This window comes from Podarcis tiliguerta (genome assembly GCF_965153285.1).
Source record: "Podarcis tiliguerta genome assembly, chromosome: 6".
Classification (NCBI taxonomy): Eukaryota; Metazoa; Chordata; class Lepidosauria; order Squamata; family Lacertidae; genus Podarcis; species Podarcis tiliguerta.
Window position 1 is genome coordinate 48,250,025 of NC_139539.1, and position 26,772 is coordinate 48,276,796.

General features: G+C 47.1%; 1 protein-coding gene across 6 annotated transcripts in view; it reads left to right on the plus strand.

Annotated features, from left to right (window-relative positions):
• SZT2 (SZT2 subunit of KICSTOR complex) overlaps positions 1-26,772 on the plus strand; it is a 77,144-nt gene that overhangs the window by 16,399 nt on the left and 33,973 nt on the right. For 5 of the 6 annotated variants that reach the window (XM_083446007.1, XM_083446011.1, XM_083446009.1 and 2 more), the window contains exons 8-33: positions 493-703; positions 1,586-1,756; positions 4,182-4,413; positions 4,752-4,881; positions 9,664-9,806; positions 10,062-10,214; positions 10,349-10,463; positions 11,101-11,306; positions 12,587-12,811; positions 13,058-13,136; positions 13,852-13,943; positions 15,682-15,850; positions 16,261-16,381; positions 16,472-16,585; positions 17,368-17,565; positions 17,647-17,747; positions 18,117-18,252; positions 18,604-18,732; positions 19,397-19,601; positions 19,861-19,973; positions 20,295-20,523; positions 23,804-23,957; positions 24,048-24,140; positions 24,288-24,369; positions 26,134-26,412; positions 26,637-26,772. In XM_083446007.1, coding sequence (XP_083302133.1) covers positions 493-703; positions 1,586-1,756; positions 4,182-4,413; positions 4,752-4,881; positions 9,664-9,806; positions 10,062-10,214; positions 10,349-10,463; positions 11,101-11,306; positions 12,587-12,811; positions 13,058-13,136; positions 13,852-13,943; positions 15,682-15,850; positions 16,261-16,381; positions 16,472-16,585; positions 17,368-17,565; positions 17,647-17,747; positions 18,117-18,252; positions 18,604-18,732; positions 19,397-19,601; positions 19,861-19,973; positions 20,295-20,523; positions 23,804-23,957; positions 24,048-24,140; positions 24,288-24,369; positions 26,134-26,412; positions 26,637-26,772 — 4,016 coding nt within the window. The remainder of the gene's footprint in view (positions 1-492; positions 704-1,585; positions 1,757-4,181; positions 4,414-4,751; positions 4,882-9,663; positions 9,807-10,061; positions 10,215-10,348; positions 10,464-11,100; positions 11,307-12,586; positions 12,812-13,057; positions 13,137-13,851; positions 13,944-15,681; positions 15,851-16,260; positions 16,382-16,471; positions 16,586-17,367; positions 17,566-17,646; positions 17,748-18,116; positions 18,253-18,603; positions 18,733-19,396; positions 19,602-19,860; positions 19,974-20,294; positions 20,524-23,803; positions 23,958-24,047; positions 24,141-24,287; positions 24,370-26,133; positions 26,413-26,636) is intronic. The other variant, XM_083446008.1, reaches the window with a different exon arrangement.

The window sequence follows — 26,772 nt, forward strand, 5'->3', positions numbered from 1 at the left end:
AGCGCCACCCGCTGTGCTAGACAATTAAAATTCTATTCTCATGCCCAACTCCCTGGATCATTGCTCCAAGGTATCAACTAAGCAGGGGCCTATAGTACCTTACTTTTCAGGCCTTGGTCTAAAAGCAAGAAGAAATACCTACAGAATGAGCTAGGAGTTGCAATGCCCATTGTCACATATAAAGCCAATCCTCTTCCTGTAGTTTGGGAGACAGGATGATTGCGTATATGTAGACTAATGTGAAATGGGCTTGATGAGAAAATTGCTTTGTGTGTTGCAAACAGGAAGGTGCTGTCGTCTTCACTTCTGGAGCACAAAGTGAAATAATTGCATGGGTTGAAGCTGTAGAATTTATTTATTTATTTATTTTTGCATTGTGCACCCAGCAGTTTGGCATACACTTTGGCAGGATGGGATGAAATTGAGTTCATTACAATATAGGTGGCAGGAGCTGTTTCAAGGGGAAAGCGTCATGTGATTTTCTTTCCCCAGGTGGGTGGAGTCTACTCTTACGATTGCAGTTTTGGTCACGTTCCCAATGTGGAGCTCATGAAGTTCATTGCCATGGCAACGTTTGGTACATACCTCTCCACGTGTCCTGAGGTGGAGCCTTCTAGTTTGGACCTAAATGTCTACCACAAAGCTTTTCTGCTGTACTCCTTTCTGCGCAGCGGGGAATCGCTGAACCCTGAGTATTACTGTGGTGAGCTTATTCTGCATGGAATTCAGAAATACTCCCCATCTTACCCACCCTGTCTTCACTAGTTCGAAAGGCCAAAGAACCTTGAACATGTCTGAAATGTGTAAATGCATAGTAGACCACCTTTGCAAGATAGTGGGTGTGATGGATTTTGCATGAGATTGAAGGATGAATAAGCAGGACTGTGGAAGCTCTCAGCTATTCTTTGCCTCATTTTAAAAAAACAGTTGGCCTAGAACCAAACAAAACCAAACAAAACAGCACGGTTTTGTTTCATAGACCTTTTTTCAGTTTCATGCATTTATATACCACTTAATATTTAATATATTATTTTATATGTGTGTGTGCGCGCACAACAGCACCATATAATATAGTGAAATCTTAGTAAAGCAGAAATGTAGCAGCACACTTTAAAAAACATCTTGAGGGTTGAGTAAAGCTTGTCAGAACAGATGAATCTTCATTTGAAGCTCATCAGATGTGGTGCCTGCCATACTGGGAGGGAAATCCAGAGGGTCAGTGCTGTCACAGGGAACACCCGCTTCTGATAAATTATTAGATGACAATCTGTTGGTGACCAAATTGTTGGCAGGCCCTCCACTAAATATCCTAAGGTTCAGCTGATGCTGAAGAGGTCTGCATTTCAGGAGTAGTTCAGGGCTTCTCCAATCTGCTCCTTTTAAAGAAGAAAAGTGTGGTCAATTCTAAGCATGTTATTTTAAGCATCCTACCAAGTACAGTTTGTCTCCAGCCTAGACTTCTAGCCTTAGCATTTCAGTTGTGTGGTTGACTCTTCCTAGTAGCTGCTGGAGGCCCTTGCAAAGTGCCTTGGGTCCTTCTGTTAAGGGTGGGAATAACTGGCATAATTGTCTACTGTCGTTGCAGTGTCCCAGCACAGGCTGTTCAATGAACACCTTGTTTCCGCAAGCAGCAACCCTGCCTTGGCTATGAGGCGGAAGAAGCATACGGAGAAGGAAGTACATGCTGATCTTATCAGTATCATCTCTGTCCGGCTGCGAGAGGGTTATAGTATCCGCGAGGTCAACGTCACAAAAGGTGACTTCCAGTAATCTTACTCTGCTTTGTGAAGTGTGGCCAGTGTTCATCTGATGCCCACTCGGACATTACCCAGAGCAGGTTCTGGAGGCCAAACGGAGTCCTCCAATCCCCTCAGTTTGGCCCTCAGGACTTTCCTCTGGCCACATCCCTCGATAGGCTTGCATTGCACAGCTGAGTGTTTTTCGAGTTTTGCCTGGCTGGAATGTGTCCTTGGACTCTGATTATGCCTCCTGCTTACTGGGATGAAGGATAGGGCAGGGGTGTACGAATGTGTGTAGGAACTATCCTCCTGTACAAAGGTAAAATTCGCATTTGCTGCTTTTGCTTCTGTCCCCCACCCACGACTAGTGTGTGATCCCTGGAAAGCTGCCCCGAAGGTAATGTGGCCCTTGGATTGAAATGTTCCCCATCCCTTATCCAGAATATAGCTCAAGCCCACCATGTACCATCAGGGGTCTTCTTACTGCCCCCTGAGAGCTAGTGTGGTGGGACGGATGTAGTATTGGGTCTGAATGTGGTGACCTCAGGTTCACATTCTAGCTCATCGGCGAAGCTTGCCAGAATGTCTTGGCTCTGTTTGTCTATCCATGTATCCAAGAACTTCATATAAATCAGCATAAATATTGGGCACTCATGGACTATGGGCCAGTTTAACACACCATCAGTGTGCAAAAGCTTGTAAGCATGATGGAAATGTATATATCTTCTCCCCATCCCTCCCACATTGTACTCAGCTTAAAGCTGCTGTGGGAACCTGTGACCCTACAGATGACCGTAGACTCCAGATCCCATCAGCTCCAGTGGTCAAGGGTGATAGGAGTTGTAATAGAACAACATCTGGGTGGCTGCAGATTCGCTATCCCTTTCTTAATCCCATTTTCTAGGTTTTTTTGGGGGGGGGGTTCTGTTAAGAAAAAGACCTTGTCTCCATAGAAGCTAAAAATATCTTTTTTAAAAGGAAAAGGAAAAGGGGGCAAGGAGCTGAGTTTTTCATCATCAAATCTTGTGCCCTGCCATATTTTGACTAATATATTATGTATATGGACACAATGGAGCTTTTTTTGGCTGTTAGCGTGTGAATAAAAAGTAGAAAGCTAGAAAAGAGACCAGAAACCTGATGCAACGGAGGCCACGCAGTGCACAGAAACTTCTTTTTCCAGAGTCCCAGCACATTTTGTGCTGTGAGGCCAAGTATTCTTCAAGGGAATACTTGCTGCCAAATGTACCGTATTTTTCGCCCTATAGGACGCACTTTTTCCCCTCCAAAAATGAAGGGGAAATCTGGGTGCGTCCTATGGGGCGAATGCAGGCTTCGCGGACCTCTCCGCTAGCAGCGGGATCGCTCCCGCTGCTGGCGGAGACGTGCCTGCATGCCGAAGCCTGCGCGCGCTGAGCTCAGCGCGCCCAGGCTTCGCGGACCTCTCCGCTAGCAGCGGGATCGCTCCCGCTGCTGGCGGAGAGGTGCCTGCATGCCGAAGCCTGCGCGCGCTGAGCTCAGCGCGCCCAGGCTTCGCGGACCTCTCCGCTAGCAGCGGGAGCGCTCCCGCTGCTGGCGGAGAGGTGCCTGCATGCAGAAGCCTGCGCGCGCTGAGCTCAGCGCGCCCAGGCTTCGCGGACCTCTCCGCTAGCAGCGGGATCGCTCCCGCTGCTGGCGGAGAGGTGCCTGCATGCCGAAGCCTGCGCGCGCTGAGCTCAGCGCGCCCAGGCTTCGCGGACCTCTCCGCTAGCAGCGGGAGCGCTCCCGCTGCTGGCGGAGAGGTGCCTGCATGCTGAAGCCTGCGCACGCTTGAGCTCAGCGCGTCCAGGCTTCGCGGACCTCTCCGCTAGCAGCGGGAGCCAGCACTGGGCTCCCACGGCTTGCAGAGAGCTGCCTGTTTGGGGGCTGGGGTCGGGGGAAGCTCGGGCTTCCCCAACCCCGCGCCTGGGGGGGAAATAATTTTTTTCCTTTATTTCCCCCCAAAAAAACTAGGTGCGCCTTATGGGACGGTGCGTCCTATAGGGCGAAAAATACGGTAGCTGCATGAATAAGAAATTCAAGCATGCACAGCAGATAAGTGGATGTTTCTGTGTTAGATTCAGAAACATGCAATTTGTCTCAAATGCACTGGGATTGTTAGTCTGTTGAAATAATAAATATTATACTCTCCCTATGTGGTCTGTGGCCCATGGGGTCTAAAAACGAGATAGTTGCTATCATCTGGGGTGAATGAGCCAAGTAAAATTATTGACCATGTTATCTTTCATGGAAAAGCACTTTAATTGTGTGTTCCTGATCTTAGTCGGCTCTGTTAAAGGTCCTGAATCTGTGCCTCTTTGAGAAATGATGCATGCACATCCATCTCAAGGCGTAGTGCAGTGGGGGTGGGGGCAAGATGGGACGCTGACTATAACCCGTTCTCACAATCTTACTGCATGCATATAGGTGGCACTCATCTAGAAGTGAAGTTAGTCCTGTTGTGGAAGCACAATATGAGGATTGAATACTTGGCAGTGGCCCCATGGCCCTTGGACCCTTCTAAACGTAGTACATGGGTGGAAGTGACTATGGAGGGCAGCTATGACATTTTGCACGACATCAGCTGCACCATGCGGAAGCCTATCACCAGCCTGTACCGCACAACTGTGATACGCCGCTTCTGGAACACTTTGCAAAGGTAAGTCTGCTGGCGCCTGCCCCGTTACTGGGGTGGTGGCCCTCCATATTTCCTTCCCAAAGGCATCATGGGCAGTATGCATCTTCTTCTTCTTTGAAGCTGTGTATTCACTCTTAAGAAGCAGTGCTTCCACTGCTGCTCTTAAACTTATTGTTTTCCATCTCTGGTACTGGACAGTGGCTGGGCACAGAAGACAATTTCATTACATGAGCAAAAGAGTTATCGCTGCTTGTAAGGAAAGTATGAATAGGAGATGGTAATTGTCTCTGGTAGATCAGCATTGGCAATGCACTGGTGTAATGTAAATGTCACTGGTGGGCGTGATGTTGTCTTTTCAGCATCAACCAAACAGATCAGATGCTGGTTCACCTACAGTCGTTTGACAGTGTGCCAGAACACTTCACAATCCCTGAAAGCACTAGAAATGGAGTGCCTCTCTTCTACATTCCTCCAGGATCCACAACCCCGGTATGTTGTTTGCTGTCTCTGATCCTTGACTGAGATAATAGAGGCACAGCTCTTATATCTAATTTAGCTGCCTGCCTGCCGAGCTCTTAGAGTTGACTGCCTTATGCTGATTTGCATGTCGAGGGGGAGAGGGAAGTACGGATATTTTGTTCATCCTACTTTCAGGGGTGGATGATATTCTGCAGTATTGTATTTCAATTATGTGGTATTTCTTTGGTAGGGTACTGCATGAACCTGTTCAGTTCTACTGTGTCTAGTCATACAGTTTCTTAGGTATTCCCTTCTGTGTTATCCCAAGTCAACCTGTATAGATGTGTATTTTTTAAGACCATCAATTAAAGATGGTGTGTGTGTGTGTGTGTGTGTGTGTGTGTGTGTGTAGGTTCTTGACTATATAGAGTCATTGCTTCTTATGCAACAGCAGGTTGCAAGCAGTAGACCAGGGGTCACCAACATCTGGCCTGGGGGCCGGATAAGGCCTGAAACCCTCGTTTATCCAGCCCGCAGCGACCGTCCCCCCGCTCTTACTGGTGCAGTTTGGGGACCCGCTTCCGGGTCGGAAGAGCACCGGAAACAGCTTGTGCGCATGCGCAGGGGCCTCCTACGCGTGCACACACACTATTTCCGGTGCTCCTCTGACCCAGATGTGCACTGGAAATAGCCTGTCTGCACACATACGGGCACATGCTCCCCTGCCTTTTGGCCCGCTGTGCGATTGTCACCAGGCCGAGGCAAGAAAAGCTTGCCGACCCCTGCAGTAGACTTTATTAAAATGACAGTTGCAGACGTAGGTTAATCCATCAAAACCTTGCAGAAGGAGTATCTAATCTGAATTCAAATACCAAACAAATATTCTGGAAACCATCGGTTGACTAGGTAAATAATACAGTTCTTGTTTGCCTGTCCCTTACTGTGCTGCTTGATGTGCTGTTCTGTGTAGCCTTTGTATTTGGCTACTGCAATAGGGAAAATTCCAAAAGATAAACTCTATTCCTCACAATCCTTTTAACCTTATTATTTGCAATAACTTTGCAGCTAATTTCTGTTTGTTTTTAAATGCTCATTTTCTTAATTTTTTATACAGTAAGCCCAGATCAATTGTATACAAATAAAAGGTAAAAAATTGTAAAAATATATAACGAAACCAGAGCTTCAACCTAGCATGCATGATCACTTCTAACTGCAAAATAAATGTGTAATATAGAGGAATGCAGATCTGTGTAAGAACTCTCAGTGCAACACATTTGTCAAACCTCCAAATAACAGATGTCTGAGTAATAGGTCTAACCAAAAAGTTTTGTGAGGATCCGGGGTCTTTCAGGTACACCTTGACCCACCAGATAATGCAAAAACAGACCCCATGCACATACAAAATTATCTCTCTTCATTTTGCCTCACAACACACAATGACATTTTGTCAATTTTTCAGCTAATGCAATTAAGCGTACCTTTGCCTACCAGCCTTGCATAGTGAAAGAGAAAACTGAAATAAGGGCAAGTCCTGGGTCAGGAAAAGCTCTGGTTAAGAATATCCGTGATTTCTTGGAGTAGTACCACAGGTCAAGATCACCACAAATGAAACATTGCGCCAGTTTTACCGCATCCCTTCCCAGTACAGCATAGACAGTGTTATTCATGCAACCCAGTTTAACCAGGATAACGTCCACCTGTATATTAGCTCCAGTGTGGTCTCTTAACTTTGCAGACAGACTTAAGTGGCGTCTTTGACCACACAGCATTCCAGACATTTCCCTTGATTTCGGGTCCACCTCCCAAGCTCTGCATAGACCCTTAGTCGTGCCACATAACTTGGGAAGCAAAATCCTGTATACAACACGGATATCAAACACTTGATGTCTTGGCCATCATTAAGGCAGTGATTTTCAAATAGTGTCAGACCTCTAGGGACTTCCCCCTGAGCACTTTAACGTCATACCAAGATATGGACCTCGGAGAAGTTGATTTCAGTTGTAACTAAGATGTCCCAGCATGGTGCAAAGCTACTTCCCATTTAATGTTTGATCTTTGGTGAAAAGAACAGCTGCTCTATACAGACCTTTATCATCCCATCCTTTGAATTGGTTTATCTTTATCTGAAAAACAGGTGAAACAAGAAGGGGTAGCAAAGGTAAATGGGTGGAGCGGGAGTCAAAAACAAAGCCCATTTCGTCCACATTCTCAGGGTCACTCAGTGGATTGGCTATTGCTTTCTTCTTTGCCAAGGACAGTTTTTGGGAAGGGTATGTCTCTGCCCTTGGGGCAATCTGGACGAATTTCAGTCAGAACCAATGCTACATCCAGATTGTCATTTACTAAATAAGATAATTGTCGGAGTGAGGCGTTCACAAAGTAAAGTAAGGATTGAACTCTGATTAATAAGAATACACACAGAGGCTTGAACCAGCAAGACTCTGGGAAGGGTGCGTATAATAGTCTCTGTCTGTCTCTCTCTCCAGCCCCTGGCCCAGGTCGTTTTATTCACAAAAGAGCTTTTTACAGAGCCTTCGTAAGAACCAATCAGATTTCTTCTGAGCATTTCCACAAACCCCATGTGGGAACAAAGTTAAACTACCAAAACTAATTAAGCACACATATTTCTGGGGTAAACAAAGAACAGAACTACAAAGGAGAGCATTTGGCAACCCCAGAGGTGATAAGCAATATAGATGATAAGAAGGATGGCCAGGAGGACAGCGATCATTATCACCTTTATGTGAGATCTGTTTCCTGGCCCTAAGATTAACATCCTAAGATTAACATATCAGAAAAGCTACATCAAAGAAGCTGCCCACTGTCTTTGATGACCCAGGAGCCTGCCTGGTGAAGCAACTGGGCTGTGTACATGACTTGTGAAAAAAGAGAAATGGAACAGGGATGCAGAGGTGTGGATTGATCAAGAATCATATCAAAATAGTTTAAACCCAGTCAATGCAATGCTTTCATTGCTGACACAGATGGCTTACTCTATATTTGTTATAATTCCTCATGGTAATCCCACCTGACCCCACACTCTGGATATTTGCACTCCTACATTGGAGCTGGCATGATTCATAATAAAACTGAAGGTTTGGGACCCCCTTCCACCCCATTCCTTGTTTGATACGTAATGATTTTGCTCATTAGGGGCCTCTGCCTTCCCTTAATAAAGCCATTAAGCAACTTTTGCCATTGTCTAATCACTCCATCATCCAACCAGATGGGGGGAGCATGTGGAATAAGAACAAGAATCAAGGTAACAAAGATGCTTTTACTGCTGAGATTCTCTCTAACTAGGTGAGATTGAGAGCTCCATCTGTGTAAGTCGGTTTTGACATCTTTCACTAGTGAGTAATAATTTTTCCTTTTGAGTTGCTGAAGCAGTTAGATGATCACTGTCCCCAGATACTTTAGGCACCTGAGCTGCAAAGTAAAACTGCAAGTGCTTTGTAGTTGATCAGCTAGCGGTATGCCTATACATAACATAACATACTTACCACAGTTCACTTCAAGACCAGTTGCCAAGTGAAAGGGGTCCAAGACTGTTTGGATCTCAGGTCAGACTTTGATCGGATCTTTCAGAAAAAGGAGGCTATTGTCAGCAAACAGGCTGAGTACATGCTCTCTGCCATTTACACCTAGGCCTTCCACATCGTTATTGTTGCATGTTAAAATTAGTCAGAGTTTCCAGAACCATAAACAGCAATGGCGAAAGGGGGCATTCCTGTCAAGTGGCTCTGCAGAGGTAGAAGAAAGGAGAACCCAGGCTGCTCCCCCTCATTGCCACTTGTGATTCAAAAACAGAGTTCCAAAGTTAACTTAGTCAGCTGAAAAGGCTGCTATATCCTGTCCATTTCCTTGAACACAGTTTAGGAGACTTGGTGTTGACTAATCTCTGTCAAATTAAGAACCCCATAGATCAGGTCAGACATGGGCCTCTGAGGCACAAGCCCCTTTTGATCTGCCCCAATGTAATGGCCAAAAACTAGTTCAGTCAGGATGCCAAGACCACAGACGAGTAAAGGCGTCCTGATTAAGCAGTGCAAGCTAATCTTTATTAGATCTTCTTGAGGCCTCAAGGCAGCTGTCTTGAGTTTCTGAGCCGTTGTTCATCTCTCATATTAATGCTAGCCATCTGTCTCCCCATGCCCTCTCTTCCAGCTTCCCCTACAGGTTTTACCTCGCAGCCCATTCTTAGCACTTACTGTTCTGTTTATATGTAGCATTTTCATTGAGTTGAATGTTGATTTCCTGCACCATGCATTGACAATCTAGCTTGTTGCAGTTCATTTTGACCATTGCATATATAATGTCAGGCCCTCGTGGGGTCTGTCTTAGGCGAACACTCAGAGCTGCTTTTTTCATTGCTGGTTAAAAACAAATGGGGTGCTAGATATTCTCTCAGTAGGAAATTTTGGGTGGTATTCTACTAACTATTTCCATCAGCACAAGGATTACAGTTAACTGAATGCGGCTTCCCCCTCTCCTCTCTGCAATATGCCCTGTGCCCTCCCCAGATCTGCTCCAGAGAGTTGGAGGAACCCTTAGGGCAGATTTGGGGGGAGGAGAGGGAGGTAGTTTCATTATGGCACCCAGGCACTGCGATGGCAGCAATTTGTGAGTTTGCCCTTGGTGTCTGTAACTTCTGATGAAGATGGTTTTGAACCGTTTCAGGGGAATGGCATAATTTGACCAACCTTGTGCTTAACCACCTAGCATGACAGCTTTGGGGGGCAGAATGTGCTGCACTCCACCGTAGAACCAAAGGGAAAGGCACCAACAGAGTACTATTTCCCTCCCTTTTAGGTACTGTCGTTGCAGCACAGCAGCTCGGACTCCTGCCACTCGCAGTTTGCAGCCTATTGGAAGCCTATTCTGTCTATGGATGCCAACTTCTGGCAGAGGTGGCTGCACATGCACCGCATTGTAATCCTCTTGGAGCATGACATGTATGTGCACGCTGGGTTGCTGGGTGTCTCATGGTTGGGGGAGCATGCATAGAGATAGCTGAAGTACTCCAGCCACAGTGCAAATCTTGCTAACAACCACAGGTGGCTTAGCCTGTGGTTTTGCTTGTTCTTACCGATAGCATCCAAATGGCTGAGGGAGAGCTCTCACATGTGTGTTTTGCCCAAGAGTAGAAGGATGAGGAAGCAGCAGTCTATCCTGGACCATGAGTAGTAACCCTTTGATGTACTTCCCAGGCCAGTCCCAAAGCATTTGCACACCCCAGGCAACAACGGCCGCTACAGCACTATTCAGTGCCGCATCTCGCACTCGGCGCTGACTTCCTTGCTGCGTGACTGGAGTAGCTTTGTGCTTGTGGAAGGCTACTCCTACGTCAAGCTCATGCGCAGGTAAGGCACTTAATAAAGGGGTGGGGCAGCTGGGGATGAGACATTGTATAAGGTTGGGGGTTAAGGTAGAAAAAGTTGTCAGTGCTTGTGTTGATGCTTGTTCCCCCTGCTGTTTGTTGTTCTCCATTCTGCAGTTCTGAGGATCAGCCTCCTTTTTCATTCTATGTGGTGCGGATCATTTCCAAAACTCCCTGCATGGTCCTTCGTCTGGGGTTCCCCATTGGGACGCTTGCTAAGATCAGGAACAAAGTGAGTACTGGATTTCCTCGGGTCATAGTAAGCATTTAGCAAAACTGCAGGAAAATGCATTTACACAGCAAGAATCGGTTCGGTGGGTATTTTGGGGGGAAGTAAATCCTTCAGCACTACCAAGCAGCAATATGTTCTCCTGTACATTCAACAGCATCTGAAGTCCTCCTTGGGCTTCATAGACTAGAAGCCTTGTTTCTAGGCCTAAATAATATTGCGGTTGGTGGGCAAAGCTAGCTGGAGGGCCCATCCCTCCCACTCTCCTCCAGTAATGCAGCAAACATGTCTAAAATTGCCTGGGCATATGGTATTTCTGGAACTGATCCAGGTCTTGATGGACATCTAAGAGGCAAGCTGTAGTCTCCTTCTGGGCTGCTTTAAGTAAGGAGGCTTCCATGGGGAATTCCCTCGTGGGGCTGATGTCTTAGTTTTTGGGACATCAGGTAACATTGCTGACAGAGACAGACCAGTACGCCTGGGGGATTTTGGAGCCAGAGTTGCAGCTTCTACAGAGAGAACAGCAGGGCCCAAGGAGCTGTGAGGGAACAGCAGGTTCCACAACAGCAGCTGTTCGTATGTAAGGGGCAGGCAAACGTTCTGCTCCAGTGTTTGTGCCCATCTACTTCTCTCCCAACAGATAGTAGAAGAATTAAGAGATCGTATCCTTCAGCTGCGCTTCCCCCACAGAGTCCAGAGCAAAGAGGCAACGCCAAAAGTGAAGCGGAAGGCCCTGGGCAGCAGCTCCCCATCGAAATCTCCTCCTGTGCCTGGGGCCCAGCCAACCCTCTCGGACAGGCCTTGCCTTATTGTGCTGCACAAGCCTCTGGAGAAGCTCCTGATTAGGTAACAGGGAGAGGACATGCAGAACATTCGGTACTTTAGAGCTTCTGTAAGCCTGGAACAGGCAGACCCTGGCATATGATTTGGCCACTGTGGAGGTTGTAAGTGTCAGAAGTTGGACTGAACCCCAAAAGCCTTCAGGGGTAGCTAACCATCACCCCTTCCTTCAGTCAGTATGCCCAATGGTCAGGAGTGATTGGAGTTGTAGTCCAAAACTTCTGGAGGACATCGTGTTAACTACTTGTTGGTCTAAGTCAGCAAGCTATTTCCCACAGGGACCCGCCTAGCGCCTACAGGGAAAAGCACAAGCAGGGTATGAGGACATCAGTGCTCTCTCGCTGTTGTGGCCCAGCAGCCGCTATGCCTCTGATCCTGTGGTTTAGTACTAAATTGCTGTTATCCTCCATTAATTTATCTAATTGTCTTTTGAAGCCAACCAATTTTGTGGCCAGTCCCACATTATGTGGCAGCAGATTATGTAACTTAATTGTCAGTTGTGTGTAAAGGTACTGAACCTCTCGCCCTTCAGGCTTGGTGGAGAGCCCTGGATTCGTTAACATTATGAGAGAGGGCGACTAACCGGCTTGGGCTGTGGGAATTTGACACCCTTCCTGCTTAGGGGCTGCAAAGGTTGCAGGCAGGTGTGGTAAACAAAGCAGAGTATGCTTTGTAATTTGGGGAATCTTTTCACTTTAAAAAGATGTTTTTGCCCCTAGACAATTAATTTTTGGTGGGAAAGCTGAAATGTTTAATGGAAGTTGAGCATGAAAGGCTCATCGGATTAGACTTCTGGGCTTGTTTTCAATCCTTCTTCAAAAAAAACACAAAAAAACACCCCACACTTCTGCTTTCCCATATTTGCCAATCCTTTTCCTACAGGTTCCACAGTCCTATTATCCATGCCTGCCCTCTCCTGTGTTATGCAATCTGTGGTTTTTAATTTGTTTTTACTTAAAAAAAAACCTCCAATTCTTTGTGGAATTTAAGAAGCACTGCTGATTATATGCCCCTCCAATAAGCCTACATAAATTCCTTAATTAAAATGGAAATTTTGTGCCTGCAGGAAATTCTCTTAATATATTGTGTGTTCTTTTGTGATGTCTTTGCCATTGTGTACACAAGCCTTTTTTTCTGCACACTGGGGCGGGCTTGTGTGGTGGACTTCAGGCTGAGAAGGCGCAGAGATGACTCACTGGCGTCTCAAAAGTGTTCTCCATGGGGCCAGTACGAGCGCGCCAGCCTCACAGCTGTAGTCATGTTCACTTCCTCTCTCCACTTCCTAGATATGAGAAGTTGCCCTCTGACTATCGTGTTCCATGCCTCCTGCCTCTGGAGAATCCCCCCATGTCCGGCCCTCTCACCATGGTGGCCAACCGCACAGCTTCCTCCACCCTGGCTTCCTTGTCTCGCTACTTCTACCACCAGCGCTGGATCTGGTGTGTGCAGTCGGGGCTGGTACCCACAGTGCCCATCACAGCCGTGGCGCAACTGCTGTCCACTCTCACAGAGTAAGTGCCCATTTCATTGCAAAGCCTGAATCGGAGCCCACCCAAAGAGCTGCAGAGGTGAAGGATAGTTGTCCTGCTTAGGTTATTTCTGTCGGTGTCGGATAGATGGGTGTGACTGCGCTCTTGATAATGGGGGGGGGGTTGCATTTTGAGAGAGATTATGAAGTGTTGGAGTGTGAGGCATACACAGGTGAGGGTGTTGTAAGAACCTGGTAACCTGCCATAGTTTTCCTCTGGGATGTGCAGGGTTCGTCTGTCCGAGGGCTTTCACTTTGCCTCCAGCGGCGATGGAATTATCAGTATGGTGCTGGAGTTGCCCATGAAGGTAAACACGGTTTGCTCTTCCCCTTTGGTTTGATACCCTTCCTCTTGCCTCCAGTGTTGCCACATCATCGTGCTTCCAGTAAGGGCTGATCTCAATCTGTGGGTGGCACGGGGTGGATGCAGAGACACCTGTGGCCAGGCCTAATGCACCTGTGTTAACTCCCTGACCCTGACATGTCGAAACCTATTTTTGTGCCATTCTCTCAGGAGTTTTCTGTTGGTCCTGTTTACAAGGGTGGCTGCCCCGTGACCTGCAGGCCACATCTGGCCCCCCCCACCCCCCCCAGAGATTTTCATCTTGCTTGAAGCCCCCCCCGAATTTGTCATTAAAAACATGATGCCATGGCCCTCAGCCCCCAAAAGGCTAGTCCACCCATAATAAAGAAGGTCAGCAGGTGGAAATGGCATCCGGCTGATGCTCCTCCCATGGCCTCTGAGGAAAGGAATGAGAAGTTTCCCAATGTTACAGCCCAGGGAGGGGCAGGGAGTTCTCCTGATAAGATTTGCCTGATGAACATCCTCCCAGTTCTGTTCCGTCTAGCCCCCTCCTCCATGGAAAGCCAAAACCAAAAGAAACATTGAACCCAGAGTGTGTGCGGGCTGGGCCAGATGTTGGCAAGTTGTACTGCTTGGCTGCTTCTCTCCTAGCCTCAGATGTGCCTTAGGAGAGAGGGGATGACCAGCAGGATAGGCTCACGTAGATTGTTCTTCCACAGAGTGACTCCTCAAGAGAGAGCGGCAGTGAGAAGCACAGCTGCATTGTCCAATACGTGCTGTTCCCTCCACATTCCACTTCAACCAAAGACAGGTGAGGGTAAGGGATCGCCGACCCTGGGGTCATGGAAGAAGTCCTGCCACTACAGGCAGCTTGCAGGAACAGGGACTTCTGGGTGCAGCTGGAGGGTCCCCAGGAAACGTCAGGGGTGTGGATTAAACTGCCACATATCAAACATTACCCCTTGCTTCTGGTCTGCCGCTGCTTACAGCGGCAAGGGGGCTTCTGGTTGGGAGTGCCTGGGTGTTCTTCCTACCCAGACAGGCTGCAAGCATCACGTTGTGAGAACTCAAAGACTTTCTCTGCTAAGTGCCTTGCTGGCACCCCAGATTGTGCTCCCCAAAATAAGTACTGTATGTATGTGTGCACACTGCCCCAGTCTATCTGGGCTGGAAGCCAGCTCTTCCAAGGCCTTTATTGGCAGTGCTTGTCCAGAACCCAGAATTCTCCAAAGTACATGTAAAGAATCAGGGGAAAGAATCGCTGGCTGTGTCATAACTGGAAGTTGATTAGCTTGCCTCAGTTTCCCTTTGCACAGCACTCCATAGTTGTCCAGCAAAAATGTGGGGGTGGAAATCAGCTGAACAGACTAAGAGGAATGCATAACAGCTGCACAACAAGTACAAAGCGGATGTGCTAAACCACTGAGTGTTCCCTTGGTGTGGTATTTCTTGTATTAATACCTCATCGCTCCAAGGCTACGTAGGCTTTAAAAATATTTGAGGCATACTTGTTTTTATGGCCCTGATGCCAAGCCAAAGAATGTGGAAGTGGCCTCCTTTTTGTGGGTGCCTAGTCTAGGATCCGGGACACAGGTGGCACTGTGGGTTAAACCACAGAGCCTAGGATTTGCCAATCAGAAGGTTGCCGTTTCGAATCCCCATGACGGGATGAGCTCCCGTTGCTCGGTCCCTGCTCCTGCCAACCTAGCAGTTCGAAAGCATGTCAAAGTGCAAGTAGATAAATAGGTACCGCTCTGGCGGGAAGGTAAATGGCGTTTCCGTGTGCTGCTCTGGTTCGCCAGAAGTGGCTTAGTCATGCTGGCCGCATGACCTGGAAGCTGTATGCAGGCTCCCTCAGCCAGTAAAGCGAGATGAGCGCCGCAACCTCAGAGTCGGTCACGACTGGACCTAATGGTCAGGGGTCCCTTTACCTTTACCTTTAGTCTAGGATCCAGAGAGAGCTGGGAAACTTGTGAGGCATTTACCTTGAGGCATTCTGAGAAGTGCAGACACTATGTGTCTATCCTTAACGTTAAAGATTATTCCATCTGGATGTATAGCTCCCTTTCAGCTACCTAGGAAGAAAAACTTTGTCAGCCCTTCGCACAACCTAGTTCAGCCTAGTTTCCTTTCCACAAAGGCCCAAGGCCCATTTATGCCCCTTAAGAACATAAGAGCTCTGAGGGACCAGGCCAAAGGCCATCCTGTTCTTACAGTGACCAACCAGATGCCTATGGGAAGGCACACTAGGGCAGTTGTGCTCACCCCACTTGTGGTTCTCCGCAACTGGTACTCAGTGACATACCATGACTGGCACTGGAAGCAGAACACAGCCGTTGTGGCTAGTAGCATCACAAGACAGGCTAAATGATTACTTTGCTTATGCGCAGTGGCCTGGCCAGGTATGCTCATCGGATGATGGGAAAGGCTAGTCCCTGGACAATTCAATACTTTGGGGATTCAGGCAAATAATAAGCAGAAGCCAAGGAAGTGTGAGGAGCACTCACTGATGCTCAAGCCATGCTTACAATGTTTCGCTTGCTCTCCAGTTTCTCCACAGATGATGACAACGATACAGAGGTGGAAGCTATTGAGGTGGACATGGAGCTGAACCTTGTTACAGAGTGCTGGGTGGAGCCACAAAGTGGCTGTGTGAATAGTGCATCAGACAGCTGGCGGCACTTACATGGCCTGTCTTACCAGAAAATTCCCAAAGCGGTATGTTCCTTTGGTGGTGAGGGAGAGGGAAGGCAACCTCTGGGACCATTACCTCGCAGGGACCATGACTGACAGCTGGTATTTCCTGGCTTTTGGTCTTGGGGGCCAGAATGCTTTATAGGTGAGGAGCCTCTGTCATGATGATCTGTCCAGCCACCATTGTTGTTTGTTGTGAAGACACTACCTGCTCCTCCTTGGGGAGGAGTTGCTTTTTTCCCCACTAGGATTTTTCTCATCAAATAATTATCCGAACATGAATTTTACTCCCATTGGAGCATATATGGACAAGATTTGTATACCTGGTCCAAGTTTATCCTTGGCATCTCTGTGTCTTAACGGAGTGGTATTTCTGAAATGGTAAAGTCTTTGTGTTGCCAAGCCCTGCGTCTTACTTCAGATCCCTCTTCCAGCTTTACCCTCGAGATCTAATGTGCATCCATACCATGCTTGCCTTTGAGTATATCAGCCAGCTGTGCCAGAACAAGGACTGGGTCTTCCCAGCATGTGATCCAAGACCCACTACTGCCGAAGGTGATTCTCCTAGCATGTGCTTTCTGGGCATTTTGAGATGGGGCTGTTCCTGTGGCTTGACAGAGATTATACTCCTACTTTTTGCCATAGGTTGTGGTGCTTCAAGTGGCTCTCGGGTACATGAAATTCCATTCCAGTTTGACCTCATGAAGCTATTGCCAAAGTGTCAGCAGATTGAAATGTCCTTCCTGATGCTGACAGGAGGTAAGTCAACTTAGGCCTGAAACTTTTGCACATTTCTCCGGGGGAAGGGCATGACTGGGGCTCAGTGCTTCTTGTCTCCAGAATAGTCAAAGCGCGTCAACCAAGAGCGCCTCTGGGCAATGCAGGCTATGTGTGCCTTTCTTCTGAATTACCACAGTCTACACTTCTGGCTTTGTAAAGCACTTTGACGATATTTTCCTTACAAACATCAGTATAAACATTTTTTACATATATGTATGACACAACATAATAATATGTATAAGTAGATACACTTCTATATAGGCAAACCCCAGTTTGCGTGGGGGTTGCATTCTGGGTCATTGTGCATGACCCAGATGGCAGAGCATGTCTATCCTGCCCTGTTATGCCCCCGCCCTTGCCCTATTCTGCCTCCTTTTCCTGCCGCCTCCAGGGTCACAGTGATGCATGCATGCACAGTCGTGCGTGCTTTGAATGCATGCAAAATGGTTGTTGCCTGTTGCCTGTCTTCCAGTCAGATGGTTCAGGAGACCTGGTCCCTCTTTTTAAAAAACTCTTCTTGCCATATCTGTCATTGAACATGAGATGTAATGAAGCAGTAGGAAGGGATCTTCTGTTTGAATCACTGGAACTCCTTACAGATCCCATTCCTATTGCTTTAAGCTGGGCCAGGGAGGTTGGATGCTCTTGTATGACTTAGTCCCACGAAGCTGTCAGACCTGCATGCACAGTGGGTGGGTGTGCTAGGCTGGGGCAACAGAAAAATCGGTTTGCTCGAATTTTTGGTTTTCCACCTATAATAGAGGATGATGGGATCGCAAAGGACTCTTCCTTCTTGCCCAATGAAATGCTCCTCAGCCTCTTCCATGGCTGCCTCCAGCATGACCTCAGCGACAGGGAGATCATGCTATCTGGCACAGATCATATAACCTTCATGGAGCAGGTGCTGCAGCGGGACAGAGATGGCCACCCAGCCCCATTTATGCTCCCAGTGGTCCAAGGTAAGAGGACATGCAAGCAGCTGTCTCTGCCTTTCTCCATTCCCTTGATGGCTTCTGACCATTTTACATCCCTCTCAACAGAGCCTCCCAAGGCCTCTGTGCTCCCTGAACATCGGGATCCAGCCAACACCTACCATTCTGTTGGCAGCAAAGACAGGGCTACCTCTGCAATTACACAACAGGTACAGCATCCCCTTGACCTCTGTATCAAACTGCCAAGGATGCCTTACCCCAGAGAGCCCCCTGAACTTGAGAGCTTCCATCTGCTATTGTCTTCTGATGGAGATCTTTCTTGGGGTGATCTCAGTGCACATGGGCAATAGTGAGTAGACAACTGAATTTGCTCCAGTAGCTTGAGTTGTAACAGTTCTGTCTCAATCAGTCATTATGTTTTTAGATCTAAAGGGCTATGTGAATGACTGACGAGAGAGTTATCTACCTTTGCCACCAAAAATGTGTATCAACACACTTTGCTTGTTAAATCTGGGTGAGGAACAGGGTTCCTATGTCAAAATGTCATGGCCATGTTCAATTTGACTTTACTTTCTTAGGCTCCAAACAATGCAGAGGGGTCAAGAGATGAGATCTTACCAGCACCTGAGGACCTCTTCCCCCAGTGGCGATGCTATGCCAAGCTGGTAAATCCACAGCATCTTTTCCTCACCTTCCTACCAGCTACATTTCCAGGTAAGGGAAACTGTATCAGAAAGGGAATTGGACACCTGCCTGAGGTCGTACAGAGATGAGACAGGTGCTCGCCAATATTCTGTAGACTGTAGGCTGTGCCAAGGGATGCTGAATCCTGCCACAGGTTTAAATTCTCACTCTTTAAGGACTAGAAGCTTGTTGCTTTGTTTTCTTTGAGAGAACAAAATGCTGAATTGTTCATCTACTACCTGATTTCTTTCTTGTGTGGTACAGCAGGAAGATTATGGCAGATGCGATGTTCTGACTATGTCAGTTGCTATATATCCCTTGAATGCAGCTGGGTGCGATGACAGCAAATAATATGCAATAAACTCTTACCATCTTTTCCAGACATACAGAGGTTGATGGCTCATGGGACAGATAAATCTTCCAAAGAGCAGGAACCAACACTTTCCCAAGGAGAAAAGGAGCTGGAGACTGCAGGGGTGCTTCCAACCGTCAGTGTTACGCCAGCCAATGGTACCAACCTTGTTTTGGGCTTCCTTGCACCACAGGCAGTCTCCTGTGTTTGGAATCAGACGGGAGGTGAAAGAGATAATGGAGATTACATTAGGTTCTGGTTGTAGGTGTTCAGAATCATACACTTTTAGCCAAGGGCGCAAACTTGAATAATTTAAGATCCTTACACAAGCATATCATTGGGAAGATGTGCATGTTTATGTCAGTCTCTCTTGAACCCTGACACAGGCTTGCTGGAGTGGGTTGAGTGAAGACCCAACCTCACCCCAGAGGACATTGTGGGTGCTGGGTGGGGCTGATTGTAGTCGAAAAACATCTGCAAGGCACCAGGCTGGGGAACGTCAGTCTGTTTCTTGTGACTGCCAGCAGCTCCCCGGGAAGTCACCAGCAAAAGTCTTTCCTACTACCTGCCCACAAGATCATTTTAAAACTGGGAACCCATTAATACCTTCTGCAGGCAGAGCACATGCCCTTCTGCTGCAGAAGGGCAGGGGGAAGTAAAGGACTACCTGAAGTGCCTTGAGGCAGAGGAAAGGGTGCACATTTCAACCGTGCTCTGAATCATGCAAGGTGCGCTGTGTGCCATGCCAAGGTGCATAGAAAGAGCATCATTTCCTTCTTGTTTGAGCTGCTTCTCATCCTCCAAGATGTATCCCGTCTACAGAAATTGGCCAGGACTCGGGAGATCCAGACACAGTGCCGAGAAGAGAAGGGCGTATCTCCTTCAGCCGCCAGACATCTCAGCTTGACCTGGGCGAGAGCTGCCGAGCCCGCTGCCCTGTCTATGTCTACAGCTGCTCCTTGGAGCTGCTGCGGGAGCAGATGATCAGTCCAAGGCTAGATAAGCCTCTGCGGGACATCTTTTTCAGGTGAGCTAAGGGGCACAGAAAACTCGACAGCAGTTGGGCAGATCTTGGCCTTCGAGGTTGTACAGAGACAATCACTACTCAGTTTCCAGCTGTTTGGGCAGGGATATGTATAAACTCATGTACGGTATATTAGGCCAAGCGCTAGTATTGCGGGCAGAGCCTTAGAGTGTGTGATCTGGAGGGAGAACTAAGGTGAGGGAGGAATGTGGGCCTTGTCCTAGAATCTAGATGGTCAACGTTGGATGATTTTGTCTTCCAGAAGCCAGTCAGTGGAGCGCCCCACCAGCACTCCCTGGCTAGATGCCAAGCACAAGGAATTGCTGAGTTTCTGTACCTTGCTGCAAGAGCATTCCCATCAGTGCTATGTGAAAGGTAAAGGATAGATATTCCCTGGTTGGGTTGCTGTCCCCAGAGTGGGAGGAAGCTGGCTTTTCTGTTACCCCTCTGGGCCTGACTTCCTTCTGGCGCACCAGGAGGGGCCCATGCAACTGTGGCAAACTTGCAGTTCCCCATACTTAGAGTGAACCTGATTGGCGGCTTGGTGGTATTTAAATGGGCCACAGCCTCCACCAGCAAAACCTGCTGTGTTATTCTGCTCCCCCACTCCACCCCACATTCATCATTTCTGCTGCTTACCATGTTGCTATTTCTGGGTGAATCTACAGGGCCAGCTAACTCTCTGATTCTTTGCAGGGCTGTTCCAGAGCCTACAGCAGGGCCACAGCATTAGCTGCCCTGATCTGCTCATAGCCATGGATTATTGTGAGGAGCTCTTGCAGGAGATAGACATCACGAGCTTTCTGCTGACTCTGTGCAACCACGTGCGATCCTTCTGTGAGCGCCACCAGCACCTGCCCACCAACTTGGAAGGGGAATTGACGCAGGCCCCCCGAGCGCGGGGTGTGCTAGTCTCTGTTTCCAGGTGGGATGGCTGCTTCCGCATAGAGAGATCAGAATGAATTGTAGCTCTGGGGTGGCCTTGGCAGTGCTGGAAGAAGATTGTATCTTGCAGGGCTTCCCTCTGCTGGTCTTGTATGTAGTGGGTTGTAGCCTAATAGGTTCCTTCATCCATGGCCCCCAAATGTCAGAAGTTTGCCAGAGTCCCATTCTGCGCACTAAAATGGCTCTCCCTCTGTAATGTTCCAAGCAGGATTCTGATTCTGGAGCCATGCAAGACTCTGTATGGGGAAGGGAAAAGCACAACCAAGTCAAATGCACATAAGCAACAAAGAGGGCTTGCGGACACTTTAGATCAGGGATGGGTTTAAGCTTTTTCAGAGCTGTTTTTAATAGGGTTCCTTATTTATTTTTAAAATATTTCTATTTATTGCATGTTTTTAGTTCTGTCCGTTTTAATTTATGTTGTGAGCCTTGTGGGCTGCATTGGAGAAAGGCAGGGCTATACATAAAATAAATAAACAAAATTAATTGGGTAGGTGTCAGTCTATAATGTCGATTGGCCTTGGTTGAATTATTGAATATCCAGCCTTCTGTTTTCAGTCAAATAAGCAGTCAAATAAGGATCAAGATTGAAGCTGGGCAAGGAGTCAGATTACCAGGTCACCCAGTTCATGTTCATTTTTGTAATTGATATACTCAAGGAATTAATTTGCATCTCTCATTCCGTCATTTAAAGAATTTTACCTCCTTCCCCACCTTTTTTAATTAAAAAAAAAGGCTTTTAAGTTTGTTCGGGGTTTTTTTGCCTGTGGAAAATGAGCTTGCAAAAAAGAAGTGTAAACAGTGCAGGATAAAATCTCACAGGGCACAGTTGGGCTGCGTGGAATTTCCAGCAGTCAAGGAGCAGCATTTAAAAGCTTTGCATAGCTTGCAGGAATAGAATAAATTATGCAAAATAAGCAAATAATTGCAGAGTCTCTTAACATTTGAATGATCTCAATATATAGTGCGGATATGTTTATGCAGATCAGGTGGTCCTTGTGTATTTCCTTAACCTATCAAGGGCAAAGATTACTTACAGTCATAACTTGGTGCAGAAAAACTGATTCTTTGAACAGCAATCTCATATTTTTTTCCCAGGGGCAACAGCTACTCCAGTTGTTTTCACTGAGTGGCATGTAAAAGCAAATGCAGTAAATGTCACTGCAAAAAATGAGGAAGGACATATACTTTGTAGGAGAACGAGATTCTGTAACCCGAAGTATAAATGATCCCAGGCTGATTGCCACATCCCTCTGCACATGAAGAAGATAACTCAAGCAAACCTGTAGAAATGAAGGAATTTGTGCCTCTGTAGTGCAGTAGAAGAGAGCAGGAAGGTTTGGCTTGCAAACTGACAATGGGGCAGCCAAATGGAACTAGAATGAGAAAGGAGAGGCACTGCGCCAGTTTAAAACAGTACAATTAATAAAACCGATATAGGAACACAATATCACAGGTGTAACTGATATTTATAATCTGTGGAAAAGGACAAGCCATATGCTAACCATGAATATCTTCTATGAAAGCAGGTGCCACAAACTAACACCACCACCCCCTTTTACCAGAGAAGCCCCAAGTGAGATGGATTGGTTGATGGCCTGTCTGTCTTTTCCCCAGAACCTAAGGCAAGGCGGCTCACAAACATTAAAGCAAAAACCATCTTTACACTCCCATGTTCTCTATGGGCTCTTAGAAAGGCCTGTGGTGCAGCAAGCCACTCCAGCTTTCTGGTTTGTGGATGCATAAATAAGTAGGAAGGCTGAGCACATCTAGCTACAGTAGAGATTTATTAAACTACTCTTTTCCAAGTGCCCTGAACTGGAAAACTGTGGTTTTAAGGATTCCCTAGAACAGGCATGTCCAAAGTCCGTTTCGGGAGCCTAATCTGGCCCGCCGGTCGGTTTAATCCGAACCCTGTGGCAGTTTAAAAGGTCAACAACTTTGGTCGGCCCTTCACTTCATCAAATCTGGCCCCCTTTGAAAAAGGTTTGGACACCACTGCCCCAGAAGTTAAGATTGGATTAGATCCTGGTTTGTAGGGAGCCCTTAAACCAGAGGTTCCCAGTTCAAGCATAATGGGAAAGAGTGTCTGCTTCCTTTTCCCCACCCACTCTTTCAACATTTTATATTTCCAACTCCAGGTAAATTACATATGAAACTGAACAAATCAAGAAAGTTACAATGAATAAGTTTAATTACAATAAACATAGTTTTATTATTCAGCTTATTAAAACACATTTCAGTGATTGCATATCAGGCACTACAACTCACCTTCGTTCACTATTTGCATTACTGCCTTCCGCCAGTTATTCTTCCTCACACTTTCTATTTGGCTGAATCAATAAATGCGCATTGATCTGCATTTAAGGCGTTTATCCATTAATCCTCCCCTAATCCCTTCATAGCACATAGGTTCTTTTAAAAATCAATCGACTAAACTTCCATCAAATTAGTTTTAGACAGGTTTGATAGAACCGTAATTTAGATGATTTTTGAGATTTTCCTCCCATCTCTAAATGCTACAAAATGGCTCTCTGAAAAGTGTGGCCTGAAGGGGGCATTTAGGGGAGAGGTATATATGTAATTGTTTTGTTTTGTTAGTTGGTCCATTCATTTTGACAGGAGGAGAGGATTGGAATGCCCATGCAGGTGAACCAAGAGCATACACTATTTATTGGCCACACTTAAGGCTGAGCAAAGCTGATTCAAACACAGTATTTTATGCTTGTGTGTTCATGGTCAGAACTGGCTATACTTGTGGAGTGAATCTGTGAGCAGGGCCCTAGATTTCTGCTGAGGTTCAGTTCACAGACCCAGCTCCAATAATTCCAATATTTTTTTTTTGCACATGAAGCAGTTCTATGTGCTCCTGTGCATAACTCTTTACAGTGGTACCTCGGGTTAAGTACTTAATTTGTTCCAGAGGTCCGTTCTTAATCTGAAACTGTTCTTAACTTGAAGCACCACTTTATCTAATGGGGCTTTCTGCTGCCGCTGCACGATTTCTGTTCTCATCCTGAAGCAAAGTTCTTAACCCAAGGTACTATTTCTGGGTTAGCGGAGTCTGTAACCTGAAGCGTATGTAACCTGAGGTACCACTGTATTTCTGACCCATTGGGAATCTTAGGATGTATGGGGGAATAGAGGCATGCAGGCTGCTTCTGACTGAGGAGCAGGGGAGTTAAGGTTGCATTATTGGGAGCACAAGTAGACAGAGCTGCTTGTGACTGACTTCACTCTTCCTTGAACCTGCTGTGCAGTGCTGAGACGGAGGATTTTAGTGAGCCAGAGTCCCATGTTTCGGCCTGCCCTCCTCAAGAACCCAACCCTAGCTGCTGTTCAGAGTTCCCCCTCTCTCTGCTAAAGAGCAGCCAGCCTTGCCAGGAGCACCCGGACTTGCACAGGATCATCCAGGTAAGGAGAAAAGTGCTTCCTCTGGGTGAGGTGAGAAGGTAGCTTTGATGGCCCAAGTATGTTTCCCACTGTTCCTTCTTCCCGTTCTAGGAAAAGTTCTTGGAGATTGGCAGCTTGCATTTCAAGCCAGTGCCGTCCAATCCTCATTATTACTTCTACTGCCCTCCTTCTGCCAAAAAAGAGGTAGGGGGATATGCTTGTATCTTTGCCTCCTTGCCCTGGGAGGCTCCTTTAAGAGGGTCTGGAAGGCTGTATAAGAGCCAAACTTGGAAGGATGCGGCACCCAGACTTGATGCACATTGCACATGTGGCTTCTTGCCTCTGTTTTAGGAGGAGGCCTCTCGGGACCATACAGATAGGAAAGGTAGTGAAGACGTGGAAAGTTCAGAAACTGAACTGGCGGCGGATGAAGGTAAGGGAAACTCTTCCTCACTCTGCTGTTCTGAGGACTGCTGTAATGATTGGAGGTGCCATGGCACTTGTAATCTAGTGATACTGGATTTCGTTTTTTAAACCCTTAAGTGGACTAAGGAAATTTTATGTATGCATATGTGCTGGGGAGAGTGCAAGAGTCCTTGAGGACTAGTGCACTGTTTCCCCCTGGAGCTCAGCAAACCATAGAGCAGGTATGTGGTTATACAGATATTCCTGGCCCCCACAGTGTAGCATCCATGGCCAAGGGGTGTTCATTAGGTTTGTTGGGAGTCCATCAACATCTACAGATCACTGCTATCAATGCAGGGGAGAGAAGCGTGGAGGATCCTAGCTTTGAGCTTTCTGGAATAGTTGAGACGAAGAAATTGCTAAGATTAGGTCCCTCCTTTTGGCTAAGAGGCACCCCAGTTCTCCCAAGCTGCAAATATTTTGCATAGATTTCTAGTCCATAGAGCTAGCTGTATAGTTTCAGCTTTCCTAGAATTGCTTGTTTCTAATTTAAGAGGTTTAAGAACTCTCAAGTGAACTCCATTCACAATATGTCCCGTAGTCCATGGTGAGGACCATGCAGTGTCCTCTTTGGCAGCCAGCCAGCTAGAGCCCAGGTACCTTACGTTGCCTGGGCCTGAGTTTTTATCAGCATTCTTGCAACCAAGAGAGGGGACGTTGTCAGAAAAGAGTGCAGGATTGTCCAGAGGGTGGTTTTCACAATGCTTCATAGAATCATAGAATTGGAAGGGGACCATGAGGGTCATGTAGTCCAACCCCCTGCAATGCAGGAATCTTTTTGCGCAACATGGTTTGAACCCATGTCCCACGACCCTGAAATTCAGAGTCTTGTACTCTTACCCACTGAGCTGTCCTGCTTGCAGCCTGTTGTACTGCCAGCCCTTTACTGTTGCACTGAAATTTACAAAGGCCAGCTTTGCCTTCTGCATGGGAGAATGCGCATCCAAGCTCAGACTAATATTCATTACCACCTCTCTTAAAAAAATAAAAACCAATCCATTTACTTATATCTGACCACCCAGTCATATTATCAGTGCATATTCAAGTATTTACCCAATATTTTGTCTCAGTGTTTTTCCTCCTTATGCCCATAAATCATGCTTGGTGATAATTTGACACTCCTGATGTTTACTATTACTAAATATATATCTCTATATATGTTTATTTTATATACCGTATTTTTTGCTCTATAAGACTCACTTTTTCCCTCCTAAAAAGTAAGGGGAAATGTGTGTGCGTCTTATGGAGCGAATGCAGGCTGCACAGCTATCCCAGAAGCCAGAACAGCAAGAGGGATTGCTGCTTTCACTGTGTAGCGATCCCTCTTGCTGTTCTGGCTTCTGAGATTCAGAATATTTTTTTTCTTGTTTTCCTCCTCCAAAAACTAGGTACGTCTTGTGGTCTGGTGCATCTTATAGAGCGAAAAATACGGTACTCTAATTAAACCACTTGATATATTCCTAACAAAAGACTCCCACATTTTACAACTCACAAGGCATTTCAGTCTAGCTTCAGGCATTCCAGGAACTTGGCCAGCCAGCAGTGCCAGCCTCTTGTGCATTCCGCTGGCAGGACTTCCTGTAACATCCAATGCCAATCTGTCTCCCTATTCACAGAGTGAGTGCGATTGTAGTTAACCCTTTCAGGATAAACATTCTTGAGGCCTGGTGCCTTTCACCAAAGCTCCATCGCTCCTTGAAAGCACTTTGGCTTTTTTCAAACTTGCCCGTAGGCACTACTTCCGGCTGTGGCATTGGAACGGAGAGTGACCCCGAACTGGAAGTAGAGTATCGGGAACGGCTGGACCACGAATTTCTAGAAGCCGACTCTCTTTCTGACTCCAACACTGTTAACCAGGACGAGGACTCCTTCAGCGTGCTGGGAGACTCTCTGGCAGAGCAAGAGCTGCTGGAACAGGACATGCCACCGCTCTTTTTGCACATGACATGCTCTGTGAAGCTGCGCAGCCAGCACAGTTCCATGCCTGTTCGCTCACTGCCCACCTGCCTAGGTGAATGGAAATGAGCCCTGGGGTTTGAGGTGGGGGGGGGGAGGGGTGGCATGGCTAGGGTGGATGGGCTGCCGGAAGGGAAGATTGGTTTCAGCCTCCAAGCAAGGAGTGGTGGGTGCTGGGGAGGGAGGGATCATATGCTGAGGCCCAACCTCCTTGGGCGCTTGGCAAGGAAGGCTAAAGTAGCACTGTCTAACTCAAGTAATATCTCTTGCTTTCACTAGGGGAGGTACTGGGCTGCTTTGAGAGCTGCAAGGCGCTGCACACCATTGACCTCTCGGACCTGTGTGTGACACTCGACATTTTTGTTCTGACCCTCCCCCTGGAAATCGAAACGGTGAACGATCTGCATCACAATAG